General features: G+C 41.8%; 1 protein-coding gene across 2 annotated transcripts in view; it reads left to right on the top strand.

Moving 5' to 3' along the window:
- Positions 1-14,574, top strand: part of SAMD3 (sterile alpha motif domain containing 3) — a 46,393-nt gene that overhangs the window by 28,776 nt on the left and 3,043 nt on the right. The window contains exons 1-8 of one of the 2 annotated variants that reach the window (XM_081856201.1): positions 4,531-4,598; positions 4,799-4,907; positions 5,701-5,881; positions 7,603-7,701; positions 8,219-8,404; positions 9,156-9,240; positions 12,053-12,217; positions 14,201-14,413. In XM_081856201.1, coding sequence (XP_081712327.1) covers positions 4,823-4,907; positions 5,701-5,881; positions 7,603-7,701; positions 8,219-8,404; positions 9,156-9,240; positions 12,053-12,217; positions 14,201-14,413 — 1,014 coding nt within the window. In that variant the 5' untranslated portion in view covers positions 4,531-4,598; positions 4,799-4,822. Of the gene's footprint in view, positions 1-4,530; positions 4,599-4,798; positions 4,908-5,700; positions 5,882-7,602; positions 7,702-8,218; positions 8,405-9,155; positions 9,241-12,052; positions 12,218-14,200; positions 14,414-14,574 lie in introns of those variants that run through there. The other variant, XM_081856200.1, reaches the window with a different exon arrangement.

Genomic DNA, 14,574 nt, shown 5'->3' with positions numbered 1-14,574 from the left:
AGGTTCTATTATTCACATCCAATGTGCAGTACTTTGTTAGTGGTTGCAGATTAATGCTCTGGCAGAATAATATACTAAATGCCCAACCTAGGCTCCAAGTTGAATTTTTCATATATAGATTCCAAACTTTATCCCTTTCTTAAATAAATTTGAATAAAAGCCACTTGAGATAAAAGCCTCAGTTTTAACAATTGTTAAATTGCTCTATTCAATGATGCAGATTATGACTGGATCTGGGTCTACCAGCAGAATGAGACAGCAGAAACTGAATGAGACAGTAAAAATAATAATTTATTATTTATACCCTGCCCATCTGGCTGGGTTTCCCCAGCCACTCTGGGTGGCTCCCAACATGATGGTGATGTTCTGCCAGCAGAAGCATTTCCTCCTGCCCAATGGAACAACCTCTCCTGCCCTTCCTCCATGTGCTGCTCTTGGGGTCCTACCAATGCCCCCACCCCTACTGATCTGAGGGTGGGTGGGTGGAGGCCCCAGGGCAGGATACAGCAATAAAATATATATAAATCATTACATTGAAATCAATGTAAACGTTTTTCATTTGAGGGGGTAGCTTGTACCCAGAGCACAAAGAATTTGGCACAGGTGTTGCTGCTGCTGCTCTCAGTGAAAATCACCCCCCCCTTCCCAGCTGTTATTTTGTTACTTGGATGGAAAATGTCCATTGGGACAGTGTTATACGAAATAGCATCTAGCCTAATGAAAAGAAGACAGACCCCCTCCCAATAAATATGAACCATAGCTAGGCTAGCATCTCCTTCTGGCAGTGTGGGACACACATAGTACTGGGCCTTAATTTATTCCTCTGTGGCCCAATCCCCTAGCTGCATATGGAGTGAATGGTGGTGCATTAATGCTTCTGAGTAGCATGCCATGGCCAAGATGCCACCCCATTCTAGTGGTGGTGTAGTAGCCATCATTCAAATAATACATAGACTTATTTCTGCAGTTGTATTTAGTGTGCTTCGTCCACTTCTCTTGATATAACCTGGTGACTAAAGCTCTCCTTTTACAATGGCAAACTTACAGCATTGTTCTCTTTCTGTCTAGCTTTTAACTTGGAATTCTTTTTAACTTGGAATATGAATTATCTGGCCAGTAAAATGTATTCTGTGCTGAATTCCATTTCATCGTTGAGGATTTTCTTCATCTCATCCTAGCCTTCTCAAGGAAACAAGAAGTGTGACAGGAAGGTGTGATCTTTTTAATTTACACCAGAGTTCTCAGCAAATAATGATTTTTCACACCCTGTTATTGCTCCTTAGCCTGGCCGGGAGGGTGGGGGGAGCTCCATGGCTACTAAATGAAGCCAACTGCTATAATTCTTGAAATAATTTTAAATGCATTATGCTATAGGAGAACAAGAAAAAATGCCAGAGGGCAAAATGCAGAGAAAATAAGCTTTATACTAGATAAGAATTTGGGGATAGGAACCAGCTCAGTTGTACTTTCTATTCAGAATGCAAAATGTTTTTGCAACTTTGTGTTGCATTATTTATTCTTCTTTTTAAAGGATATAAGCAGTAATCAGATTAGAAAAGGCTGCCGTGCCCTCTTCACAACAGGATGCCTACACTCTGTTTTATTTTGATGCACCAAGCTCACCTATAGCCACACTGAGCAGGTTTGGATGTAATGTTAACCATAATGTTGCACTACATGAGTGATCCTGGGGTGGGCCTCCAACTTGTGTGTTTTAGCATCCCTGTGATGTGAAGATTGGAAGCATCCACTTCCTGGTTTAAAATAAGCAGAGTTTCGGGTTGGTGGAAGAGGAGTTTAAAAAAGAAAAGAAAATGTAAGCCTTGGAATTCATTTATGAATACAGTGGTACCTCGGGTTACCTCGGGCTTCAGGTTACAGACTCTGCTAACCCAGAAATAGTACCTCGGGTTAAGAACTTTGCTTCAGGATGAGAACAGAAATCACATGGTGGCGGCGCAGCAGCAGCAGGAGGCCCCATTAGCTAAAGTGGTGCTTCAGGTTAAGAACAGTTTCAGGTTAAGACAGACCTCTGGAATGAATTAAGTACGTAACCAGAGGTACCACTGTAGTATTATTATAGCAGCATATTGCTATGAATAGGTATTAGTTAAAATTAAACCCATGATGATTGTAAAGGTGGATTCAGGGCCAGCCCAAGACACTTTGAACCAGAAAATGGTGTGCCCCTTGAGAAATTTGGGAATTGTAGTTTGTTAAAGGTGCTGGGTTAGAGCATGGATAGGGAATATCAAGCTCAGGGACAAAATGCAGTTCTTCAGGCCTCTCTGTCAGGGCTCAGGCCACCCCATCTCCAGTCCTGCTTTGCACCGTCCTTGAGTGTTTTTGACTGACTGTAACATGTCTTTGGATGGAGAGGAGAGACAGTCGTGGTGGAAGAATACTAATCTCACCTCCCTGTCCTGCCCCCCCAATCCCAAATGCCTCCTCTTTCCATTCCATATTAGACCGACCTCTCTCACCTCTGCACCAAGGCCTACTTAGCTGGAGACTGAAGCTACTCTCTTGCAAAGCCGGGAGTCTGCCCATTAGGAGGCAGCTGCGTATGCAGCCTGGTACTTGAACAGGGCTCTGTGGGGTTGTGGTTTGATAGAGGTGCAAAAAGGAAGGGACAGGAAGAGGTCAGGGAATGGGAAGGCAAAATGCTGTGGTAAAAGCAAGGGGGTTGAAATGGAGAAGGAAAACAGTGGTGGAGGGAGGAGAGGAAAAGCAGGGGGGAAACCCAATAATGCTTTTCCTCTCCATTACCGCCTCTCCATTTTTCTTCTCCATTTTGTTCCCTTGCTGGAGTGCTTAGAGGAGAACAACCAGGAACTTAGAAAGCTCCTTAGTACCATATTGTACTAAGTTAGAGTTCAGTATTGTCTACTCCAGGAATAGGGGATCTTTTTTAGCCCAAGAGCTGCAATTCCTCATAAACAAACTTCCAGCACTAGAGGCAAACATGGGTGTGGCAATGGATGTGACTCTTACCTTTGTACTGTGGTCTACCTTCTAGCCATGCAAAATCCAGGTGTTTTACATAGCCTGGGATAGTCCTGAGAGCCAGAGAGATAAGCCTGGAGGTACTTTTGACCCTGTGCCTGATGTTCTCCAGCTGGCAGTGGCTCTCCATGTTTCACACAGGAGTCTTTCCTAACCAGGGATTGAACCTGGAGCCTTCTGCTATACCACTGAGCCAGGCCCTTTTCTTACGGTGATGGGTTTGAAAATCATACAAAATGGCTGAAAGCATATGGCTAGCCCAGCAAAGAGAAAATCAATGGGAGACATGAATGCTGCCTCCAAATATCTAATGGGCTGCCGCAGAAAAGATGGAACAGGGATTGGCCTAGATGAATTCCACAATCCTCCTCTGAATCCATGGTTCTGAGTTAATTGTATTTGGTAGATAAGTCTGAATCATGGAATTGCTACTGCTTGATTCAAGGATTTTAAATCTGTGCTAAACACAGAACTTTCAAAAACCTGTCTCATGAAAGGAAGTGGGCATTTCCATTCAGAGAGACCTCAGGAAGCTGGAAGGGAAAAAGGAAGAGAAGCCCTTAGGGTCAGGTTAGTTCACCCTCCCCACAAAAGCACTGAAATGTGGATCCCTGTGTGACCTCAAGGCAGGGGGGTCAACTTGAATAAAATATTTAGGGGGGCAGGTAAGCCCTGCCTCGCATCAACAATCACAAGACACAGCACAGACACACACACACCATTTGAATGGCAAGGCCCATCAATATTTTTTGGGGGGGGGCAGCCTCCTCAAGTATTTTATTGGGGGGCAATGGGACCTTGGCCCCCTAGGAGTTGGCTCCTATGCCTCAAGGACAGAGAATGTCATGATAGACCCAGTGTGGTGGAGTGGTTAAGAGCGGTAGTCTCGTAATCTGGTGAACCGGGTTCGCGTCTCCGCTCCTCCACATGCAGCTGCTGGGTGACCTTGGGCCAGTCACACTTCTCTGAAGTCTCTCAGCCCCACTCACCTCACAGAGTGTTTGTTGTGGGGGAGGAAGGGAAAGGAGAATGTTAGCCGCTTTGAGACTCCTTAGGGTAGTGATAAAGCGGGATATCAAATCCAAACTACTATTCTTCTTCTTATTCTTCTTCTTCTTCTTCTTCTTCTTCTTCTTCTGCTCAGTCGGACCAGACCCTTTGAAAATCTACCTGCAAACACATCAGTTTCTTGCGTTTCCTAGAAATAGCTTGAATTATAAGGTATTAGTGAAGGTGACTTCACAAAACTGGCTTGCGATTCTGTGCATTTTCTACCTTTGTTCATATTGCTCCCATTGGTGTACGTGTTCACTTGACTAGTTTCTCAATGGGGCAGTGTGGGTTAATGCATTCAGTTTGCTCTAAATGTGTATGCGAGAGGCGAATATGTAGTTTTCTCCCCCATCCCAGCTTTCTGTAAAAAAATGTCAGCCATTTCCTGATGAGCATAGTGGTGGTGAATTTCACACCTTTCTTGTATCTGTGTGGAAACTTGGGTGTTAATGGTGTGGGCTCAGGGTGTGTTCAGTATTATAAAGAATGAAGCTGCTTGTTCGGAACAGAGGAAAGCAAGACTTGGATTCTAAGACCAGGTGTAACAGGAATCATAAAACTGCCTCCTTACACCAGGCATGAATATATAGTGTGCAAAATATGGGAACAAATTATTATCAGCCTGGAACTATGTGTGCCTATTTTGCAAAATAGCAGGTTTTGGGGGTAGGGGAGAACTAAACATTGACTCAAAGTTTTAAAATAGAATCATCTTCTTGTTTTTCCAAACTCTGCACAGTAGTGGAATTTCCCATCACAACAAATGGAGATGGAAAGTTGGTCAGTTGATCAAGTCTGCAACTGGTTGCTACTGAAAAACTTAGGAGACCTGGTTCCTAAATTTCGTGGTAAGACTGTTCTCTGTGTATCACTGTATGTGTCAAATATCTGTGTAATTTACAGAGATTTATTAAATCAAATGAGGTTTCCATTGATGTTTCTAAGTATTTGTTGCAGGGAATGGGGGAGAAATGCAGAATAAATTGTTGGATACTAAATCCTTAAAAGCTTTATGTGCATTCTGGTAGCATGTTTCTATGTGAAATTAATTGTTTTGATAGTGTTTGCTTCCTAGTTACATAATAATATAGCAATGCAGTTTGTAAGTTTTTAACCAGGGAAAAGCTTTCATTAATTTCCAGATCAGGATTGTGAGATAAGCACAGGACTAAATATGCACCAGGTCTCAGCACTAAAATAAACATGCTTATCCTCAGAACATTTTGAAGCAATCAAAAAAGTACAGAGCCTCTGTGGATGTGGAGAGTACCTTTTAACCACCATTAGGCAACCACAACCTATTGGCTGGGGCTGGAGGTAGGGAGAAAAGTTCTTAGAATAGAAGACTTCAGCTGGACTCCTGCTTCAGTGCCTCCCTCTGTAGCAATTCAGCACCCAGCACAAAGCTAAACCCACAAAGCTAATATTGTGCCTAAGAACATCTGTACTCAAACTCAGTTGAAAATGGATAGTGTGCAATATAGATTGATTGCTTGTTACAGTTTATATAGAACTTTTCCTTCCAATGTGCAAAAAAAAGAAGACTGTTATTCTTTTGGTACGACCAATTGCCTTTGAAACATCTGCCTGCTTGCAGCCAGAGGCAATCCATGTGTAATGATTCTTCGGCTCTTCTTTTAGAGGAAGAAGTGGGTGGCGCTGCTCTGTTGGCTCTTAACGACAGGATGGTCCAGCAGCTGGTCAAGAAAATTGGGCACCAGGCAGTGTTAATGGATCTGATTAAAAAATGCAAGCAGCAGACAGAAGGACCAGCTTTTACCTGCAAAGAGCCACTCTCTGAGTCACCAGGAGAATTCAGTGGGTAAGGCTCTGCAAAGAAAAATAAAGGAAGAAACAAAAGCATCCCTCTTATATTCCAGTCAGAGTGGTTCTCTGTTTTAATGCTAATGCTCATTAATTTTTACAGTCACTGAATTTTGCTACTACAGTAATGTGAATTTAGAAGCTCGGCAGAATATGGCAATGAATGTTTATTGCTTGTTACCCCTGAATATGGAAAAATAACAGTCTGTCCTGTTTTTCTAAGGCACTGTTGTAATATTCAGCTCGAACTAGTTTTGTGCCTCGTTTCTAAAATGAAAGGTGCTTGGGCTTTCAAGCCTGCTTGAAAATTGCACCCAGAGGCAGAACGAGCAAATCTTTCCACTTGTAAAGGTTCATCCTTAATCTATAGTTCAGCTTTTGTCTATAGATCAGGAGTAATAATGTTACACTTCCCCATTTTGCTCTGGCAGTGAGAACTGTCAGGGGCACAGTGTGTAACCAAGCTTTATTTTCTTTCCAACAAGGTAAACCGAGGATTATTGGCATTTTGTCATAGTTGCATTTTATTTACAAATAAACAGGTTAAACAGAGGTGGTGCACAGCTTAAACACTCCAAATGACAGCCCACATCAGATCTTCAGGGAGATAAACACCCCTCTAAAATGGTGCTAGTTTATGGAGTCCAAAATCTCAGTATTTCTGTGCCTTTTGGACTCTGGCCCAAGCTAAAACCCTTATTATTATTTTTCACATACAAACACCTTGCCCCTCCCCCCTCATGGTGGGAGAATCCAAATGAGTCACCTCTTCTGACCATTGCCCAGTATTTTTAGCTTCTATGGAGGCATGGCCCCAGAACCTCATGGTCTACCTTGCAATGTCACTCATGCTTTAGAGAATATAAAGTGGGTGCTTGAAATGAGATTCAGGATCAGATATGAGCTCAGGAGCACCCAAAATGATAACCCTAGTCACCAAAATCAGATCAGAAAGCTATAACAATATATTTGCTAAAGGTGGAGAACTACAAGGCTATAATAGCTTAACTTGTAAGGAAAATGATATTCACCATTTTGTTCTCAAAGGAAGAAAGGGACAAGTCTCCCAGTTCTCTTGAACTACATCCACTAAAGCAGAGTAGCATCCATGAAGCAGTTGACATAAGTTGAGATGACCAACTTATATGTCTGTAGGATCTCCAAGGGCCAGATATATATTTTTCCAACTGACATAAGGGCTGAGTGCACACTACACCTTTAAAGCACATCCCCCCCCAATAATTCTGCGCACTGTAGTTTGCCCCTCACAAAGTTACGATTCCCAGCAACCTTTAGCAAACTACAGTGTCCATAATTATTTGAGGGGGAGGGAGGTTCTTTAAAAAGATTGTGTGTACACAGTTATAAACAATATATACATCCACTGTGGATCTCTCTTTTTCACAACTTGATCATATTTGTTAATTTTTCTTGCAAGTGAATTACCATAGTAGGCAGGTTTTGTACCAGACTGTGTTTAAAACATGGTAGAGTCACAGGGGCCAGACAAAATTGTTTGGGGGACTGGCTGAACCCAACCTGGCCATCCATACTTCCAAGTTCCACATAGCCCTCATTCAGGCAGGAATATAAAGAGAAGAGTTAAAAGGAGATTTAAGGGATTTAAAAAGTAGACCCTTATACTTGGATCAAGAAGAGAATTAATTGCTATCTGTTGTGGGTGATAATCAACTGGGCAACATGTTTCCTTCCTTATAGAACCCCTGGCATTCAGCGAATTGTTGGACAGGCGAATTGTTTCTCTCCCAATGAAAGCCATGATGATGGATCCATTGACCAAAGAGTTCTCAAACAAAAGTGAGTTTTTGGTTATCCTTCTAATTCCAAAGATATAGATATCTTTATATAGAACCTCCTCTACTACCAAGATATATTGACAATCACAAAGGATTACAATATCATATGCTTGCATTAGTTTTTTTAAGTCTTACACAAAGATGGTATGATTCTCGGAGGAACAAATTATTTGGATGCAGATAACTACTGTGGGGAGGGGAGGAGAGACAGGGAGAGATAAGGATGGACTGGGGGTTCTAAAGCAAAATAAACTAAAGCACGTTTTCTAAAAAACAATGTAAAGAAAAATATAATTTGGATCATATCATAATTTGTAATGCATTAAAAAATATAATAGATTATGTGGAAATAACACTAGGGGTAGCTCATGTTCCTGGAGTGTAAAGCATAGTAAATATATTATAATAAGAGGATGGCTTGTCTTTCACTAATAATAAATCAATTGAAGGAGCTAGCACAATGAAGTATGTGAGAATTTAAAGTGCTAATGAATGGTCATTTTTGCTTCCTTTGTCAGGAAAAACATGAGGCATGTTTTAGCAAGATGCAAAGCATTGCAATGGACAAATTCATATATTCTGCCTGAGTTCCCTTATGATGTCAAATGCATATTAGCAGAAAGAAAATGCCCTGACCACAGTGTGAGAATAAGGATAATTGAATTCTTGCAAGCTGACATGACAAAGTATCTTGAAGGATCACTGTAAGTAAGGCAGTCTTCAGCATTCTGCCTCATGGGAGCAATATGGCATGGGGTGAATTTCCATAAGGATGATAAATTGATCTCTGCATGCTGTGAACTTTGATTTGAAGAGTGCGTAGGTAGAAAGGCAGAATGACTATATTTGTGGCTGCCCATAACTTGTATGAGGGTTGGGAGGCCTGGAGGGTAGCCAGAGCCCAGTTACTTCTACTCTCTTGCTACCTAGTCACTTAATAAACCCTGCAGACAGTGGTCCGTGGTCTTGTTTGGACCAATGGACTGTCTTCTGAGCTGTCATCTCTCAGGGCTTGTCACCAAACCACAGGGAGCTTGGTAAAGAAGCAGGAATGTCTCACTTACGTGCAGGGGTGCAATCTCACCCTCAGGATTGTGAGTGCCCGCCACCTCAATGCAGACATGCAACATCTCACACACAGATGTAGGAGTCCACACACAGATATCCACTGCACAAGTGCTTCCACAGTGCTAAAAAAGAAATCAAATCTCCTTCCTCAAATCAAAAGAAATCAAATCTCACGCTGGGCACAGATCAGTGTTTTGCAGCCTGATATGGTGGCAGCAGTGATAGGAATGACTGGGCCAGCGTGTGAGTAGAGATTGCCAAGAGTGTACTTTTTATTTTGTATGATAGAGGTGGGCATTAATGTAAAAGAAGCTGTAGATTTTCCAGTTGAAGCAGCAGGGCACTTTAAATAATAATATTTGTATGCATTTTATATTGCGTGGGCAGATATCCAACCACTCAGCAATATAATGATGTTGTCAATGAATTGCTCCAGGCATACCCTTTTCTTGATGAGGATGGGAATGGCTTTGTAAGTACCCCAAACAAATGCAATTCTGTACTGTTGTTTTTCTTGAATTAAACATGCAATTGCTTTTATTTGATTATATACATTTCTATTGGGGTTTAGGCCTGCTTATGTCATGGAAACAGCCCTGTTTGCCAGGTATGATGACTTCTGCCTGGAGACAGACAGGGGTAATGGGATGCTGTGGATTCTCCTTGATCTCTCAGCAGCTTTCTATACCCTCCACCATTAGTATCCTGCTGGAGCAGCTCTCTGAATTGGGACTGGGCTTCCCAGTGGTTACAGTCTTATTTGAGAGAGTGGTGCTTAGGGGATGTTGCTGGACCCTGTGGAGCCTTCAATACATCATTCCACAGAGGTTGATCTTACACTCCATGCAGGGCTTTCTGGAGATTTGCCGTGTGTTGTCCTCAGTATGTTAACAAAGACTTCATAGATGAGTGTTGTGTTCCTTAGAATACTATCTATCCCCAGGTTCTGGTCAAAAGGTGTGATTTGTATAAGCTTACCAAGGTTCCTAAGGGACGCGGGTGGCGCTGTGGGTAAAACCTCAGCACCTAGGACTTGCCGATTGCATGGTCGGCGGTTTGAATCCCCGCGGCGGGGTGCGCTCTCATCGTTCGGTCCCAGCGCCTGCCAACCTAGCAGTTCGAAAGCACCTCCAGGTGCAAGTAGATAAATAGGGACCGCTTACCAGCGGGAAGGTAAACGGCGTTCCGTGTGCTGCGCTGGCTCGCCAGATGCAGCTTGTCACGCTGGCCACGTGACCCGGAAGTGTCTGCGGACAGCGCTGGCTCCCGGCCTATAGAGTGAGATGAGCACACAACCCTAGAGTCTGGCAAGACTGGCCCATACGGGCAGGGGTACCTTTACCTTTACCAAGGTTCCTGTCTCCAGAAGAAACCTTGTGTTGCAAGGCCCTAGGGCCCAAAGTTCCCCTTGGATAATAAACACACAGACACAAATATGTTGAGTTAATGGGATAAATAAGGCCACAACTTTATTGGTTACAGAGGTGAGCGGTATTGGATGAAACTGACTGCACGCCCGCAGGAAGTCTCTTAAGGGTCAACCACTAATAGGGGGTGCCCTATGTTATACATCAATTAAGAGCACCTCCAGGGTCCCTGGTGGGGTTGTGGCATGGCCCTAACCCATGCCCAGGCTTTGGACAGGATCCACACACACCTTACAAAGTTGTCACGATTGCTACAAGATAGGCGAAAACCAAGTGGCTGGTACCAATTTGCCACGTGGAAAAAATTCCTACCTGGCCCCAAGAATAAGGCGACCAACATTAGTCCATAGCAAGGCCAAAGTCAAGCAACAACTAAAAAGAGGGTGGGTGGGCTGGGTGATTTGACAGAGGAGGCAAAAGGAGGCCATCCACCAGCCACGCCACGATTTAAACCACAGCGGCAAAAAATCTGGCTAACCAGATTGGTCAGCTGGGGGGCGTGATGCAGGTAGGAGTCCCGATGATGCGGGTGGCATCACTTCGCCCCCTGCCAGGTCCCAGTGAGGTCCCTGATGCCCACTCACAACTCCACCCCCTGGGGAAGGGGAGTGGTCTTACAAGTATAGGCCCCTTTCAGAGTGCCACTTGACATGAGTTGGATGGGTTAAGGGGCCAGAGCTAGCTGGTGGGTTCTGAAAAGTCTCTTCATTGATACTGAACAACTGAAGAGTGTTTGTGAGACTTAAAAATAAAGAACAACACTGGGACAGGAGTGTATGATATTTTCAAACTTATGAAATGTTGGTCTTGGCAAGTGGACACCTGTGGCTTTCTGTTTTGACCTTTATTGTACTCTTGCAGGCATTTCCTAATGGTCTGCCATTCCTTTGAATTCAGTTTTTGGATGCTTATTACTTCATAGGTCCACTGGGCTAAAGTGATAATCTCATAGCAACTAGGAAATGTCAATCTGGATAGTATCCTCCATATATTATGAAGGATAAAGCTATCAATGGCTGCAAGCCACAATGGCTATGTGCTGCCATCACAGTCAGAAACCGTATCCTCCTGACTACCAGTTCACAAGAGGGAGGGGAACACTGTTGCCAACATATCTCATTTGTAGGATTCTCATCAGCATCTTTTTGTAAACCACTTCCAGGTTTTGTTTTGCTTTCTTTACAATCAAGCAGTATATAATTGTTATGAAATAAGAAACAAACAAACAAGCAAACCTGGTTGGCCACTGTGTGGTGGTTGAATTAGACGGACCTGTGGCCTGAAACAGCAGGCGCTATTCTTATATTATTATCCCATGACACTAAGATGCTGAGAGCTATATGAGAAACGGTGGGTTATCAATAAGTTGGTTTACACTCTGATTTTCGATTAATATTCTGTTACTCAGCCAGAACAGTGTTCTTAAACAGAATTTTAATGTACAGTAAGTTCACACACGCCTGTTTGTTTCTCAGTGACTGAAACTTCAAGCGATTACGTGGATGTGTGAAAACAACACCCCTGCGTTTTGACTTACCAACTATGCTGTTTGCTCGGCTGTTAAAAGCAGACAGCCATTGTCTTGCATTTACAATGTTATCATTTGTCAAACTACTTTTAAGCAAAGCTATTGCCTGCTGCCTTTCCAAGGTAGTTACTCTGTTTCCTCAATAGGGATGGGATGCAATTAGCTTCTGCAAAGTATACAGTAGCTGCATTTTCTTTTTTAAAAAAATCTGCTGAAAATGATATTCTAAAGGTTCTTTTTCTTTTAGCAATTTAGGAACAGTAGATAACTTGCTCTGAAAGAATAGATAAGGCTCCTGGAAGACACTAACAACTTTTTTAAATATGCAGTTTCTATGGAAACGAGCCCTTAAAGACCGTTTCAAGTATGTGCGGAGACCGATAGATGATGATGAACAGGTAGTGAGAAATAAATGCAAGTTTGGACACAGGCGAGGGCAGACCAGAAAATCTTCTGAAAACAGGTGTGAGAAGGTCCAAGGAGTGCAAACAAAAGTAAGTATTCAGATTCTGTGGATGGAATAACAAGAGGATATGAATATGAGCTTTGCCTGTTCTTTCCAGCTACTCCTGAAAGGGGGAAATAGGAAGGTGTGCAAAAATTGAGCATTCCTCATATGGCCTCTTTCGAACCATTTTGATTCTTGAAGAATATGAGTGCCATATTTCCATTAAGGAATCTAATGCCCCAATGCTTAAAAAGTCCCGACGATAGAAGTATGGAGATTAAAACTGATAGACTATGCCGAACTGGACAAATTAACTGGGAAAATTAGATTTACTAAAGACCAAAAGTTCATTGAGGACTGGGGAAAATTGGTGGATTATCTGAAAAACATTTGTGGTATAAACACAACGTTAGTGGGATTTCAAGAGGCACTGTAAAAATACAAATAAGTATTGTTTATAAAAAAAAAAATGGGAATAAGGAGGAATAATGGCCATATGGAAAAAGGGAATGTGTACTAAAGGTATAAATACGAATGATGTCAGAGGCGCTGAAGGAAGTTCAAAACAGGTATAATATGTTGTATTCGATATAAAATGTATAACTGGATGAAAATTAATAAATTTATTTACAAAAAAAAAAAAGTCCCATAGATTTCAGTGATACTTGCTTGTCAATAATAATTTCCCTATCTGCCCCTTTCTGCTGCAATGTGAGATGGGGCATGAGGGCTTGAAGGAGGAAGGAGAGGATGAGTAGCATTTCCTCTATGAACTTCCTTAAACTAACTTCCTTTCCCTCATAATCCAAGGCAATATGACTAGAATCTGACTGCAACTCTGTCAACATTCCTACACCTTGCAGAGAATGGAAGACAACCATTTTGTACGCAGAGAATTTCCTACCCACCATTTCTGTGCATTAAATAACCTAAATGTTGGCTGAATATATTGCAGCTGAGCTGGGAGAAGGAACACATAAAGAACTGGAACCTAAGTGTTTGGATTGGAAATCGTGGTGCTTTGGGACAAAAGAGATGCAGACTTTGCCAAGGCATTCATGCTATGTGCCCACTTAGGCTTGTTATTACTAAAGACTGGTTTATATCATTATGGCTATAGCGAAACTGCTAGATGTGAATTTACTTTTGGGCAACATGTCACCCTGAATAAATATGATAATGCTTTTGCTTGTCTGTTTTTGCTTCACTTTCTCCACTCGCTTAGGTCTGGGGAGGGGAAGTGAACGGTATCCCCACTCTTCCCCCTGCCCCAACCATTATGCTAGTTCTGATTATCAGCTACGCCTGGTAATTGCCAGTTTTAGTGTCCTATAAATTACTGGTGAGATTATACTTAGTAACACAATAATTATTTTACCATCTTAGAATTAAGAACTCTTCTAGAAGATCAGCATTTGAATTGCTTAATTGTGGTGACTATAAGAAGCTTGGGAGAGGTTTCTTTCCCCAGATTTTTAAATTTAAATACATAATAAAACACTTGAAAACTGGCACAAATAATGTGTTTTTAGTCTGGAAGGTACTGATAAACAAGGAGTACTGTGTCTACTTGACTGGAATGTACTTATGGGTTCTAATTTTGAAGGGAAACTCAGTTATAATTATAGATAAGAATTGTGCTTACAAAGAATGCCTTTATCTTCTGAAATAAGTCTAAATGTTGTTGCCACCAAATACTGCTGGAAATAAGATTCTTCCATTATGTTCGGTGGGGTTTTTTTTGTAAAGAATGCAGGGTTTTGTTTTTCTAAAAAAGTATGAGAACCCTGAGAAAGATCATACTTGTAAAGCATTTGCCCAAATAAAATACTTCATTAACAGTGCAAACCTGTACATCTCTACTCAACAGGAAGCCCCACTGAGTTCAATGAGAGGTACTCCCATACATGTACAGGATTAGTTTTTCTTGATAAATTGCACTATTATTAACCAAGACTATTCCTTTTTTCTTTTCTTTTTTTGTAAAAATGCACTCTACAAAATAGTTAACTAATGACAATTTTAACAGGTTAAAAACATTTACAACGAAGACCTTGATGTTGAGATAAATGAACATATCAACTGGTTTAAGAAAGAATATATGAAAACTGAGAGAAATTGGGTAGAAGTGGACAACAGGATGACCAAGACTTTAGAAACAAGAAGGAAGATGATCAATAAAGAGAGGAAGCCTTTGAAAGAAATTCTCATGCTATTCCCCTTTTTGAAGTGTCCTTATCAGGTAATGGGGATTTTCTTAGTAACAACCTTTTATTTCATGACATGACATGAGTGTGCATAGGCATTTCTATGTTCGTGGCAAAAAAGGCACTTCTGTAACTTATTCGGAGGTTTTGACAGCAAATCACACCCTGTGCTGGAGACAGCAATGCTTCGGATTCT

The sequence above is a fragment of the Podarcis erhardii genome, assembly GCF_964252035.2.
Source record: "Podarcis erhardii genome assembly, chromosome: 3".
Taxonomy (NCBI): Eukaryota; Metazoa; Chordata; class Lepidosauria; order Squamata; family Lacertidae; genus Podarcis; species Podarcis erhardii.
The sequence above is the reverse complement of the archived record's forward strand: the minus strand, read 5'-3'. Positions and strand labels throughout refer to the sequence as shown.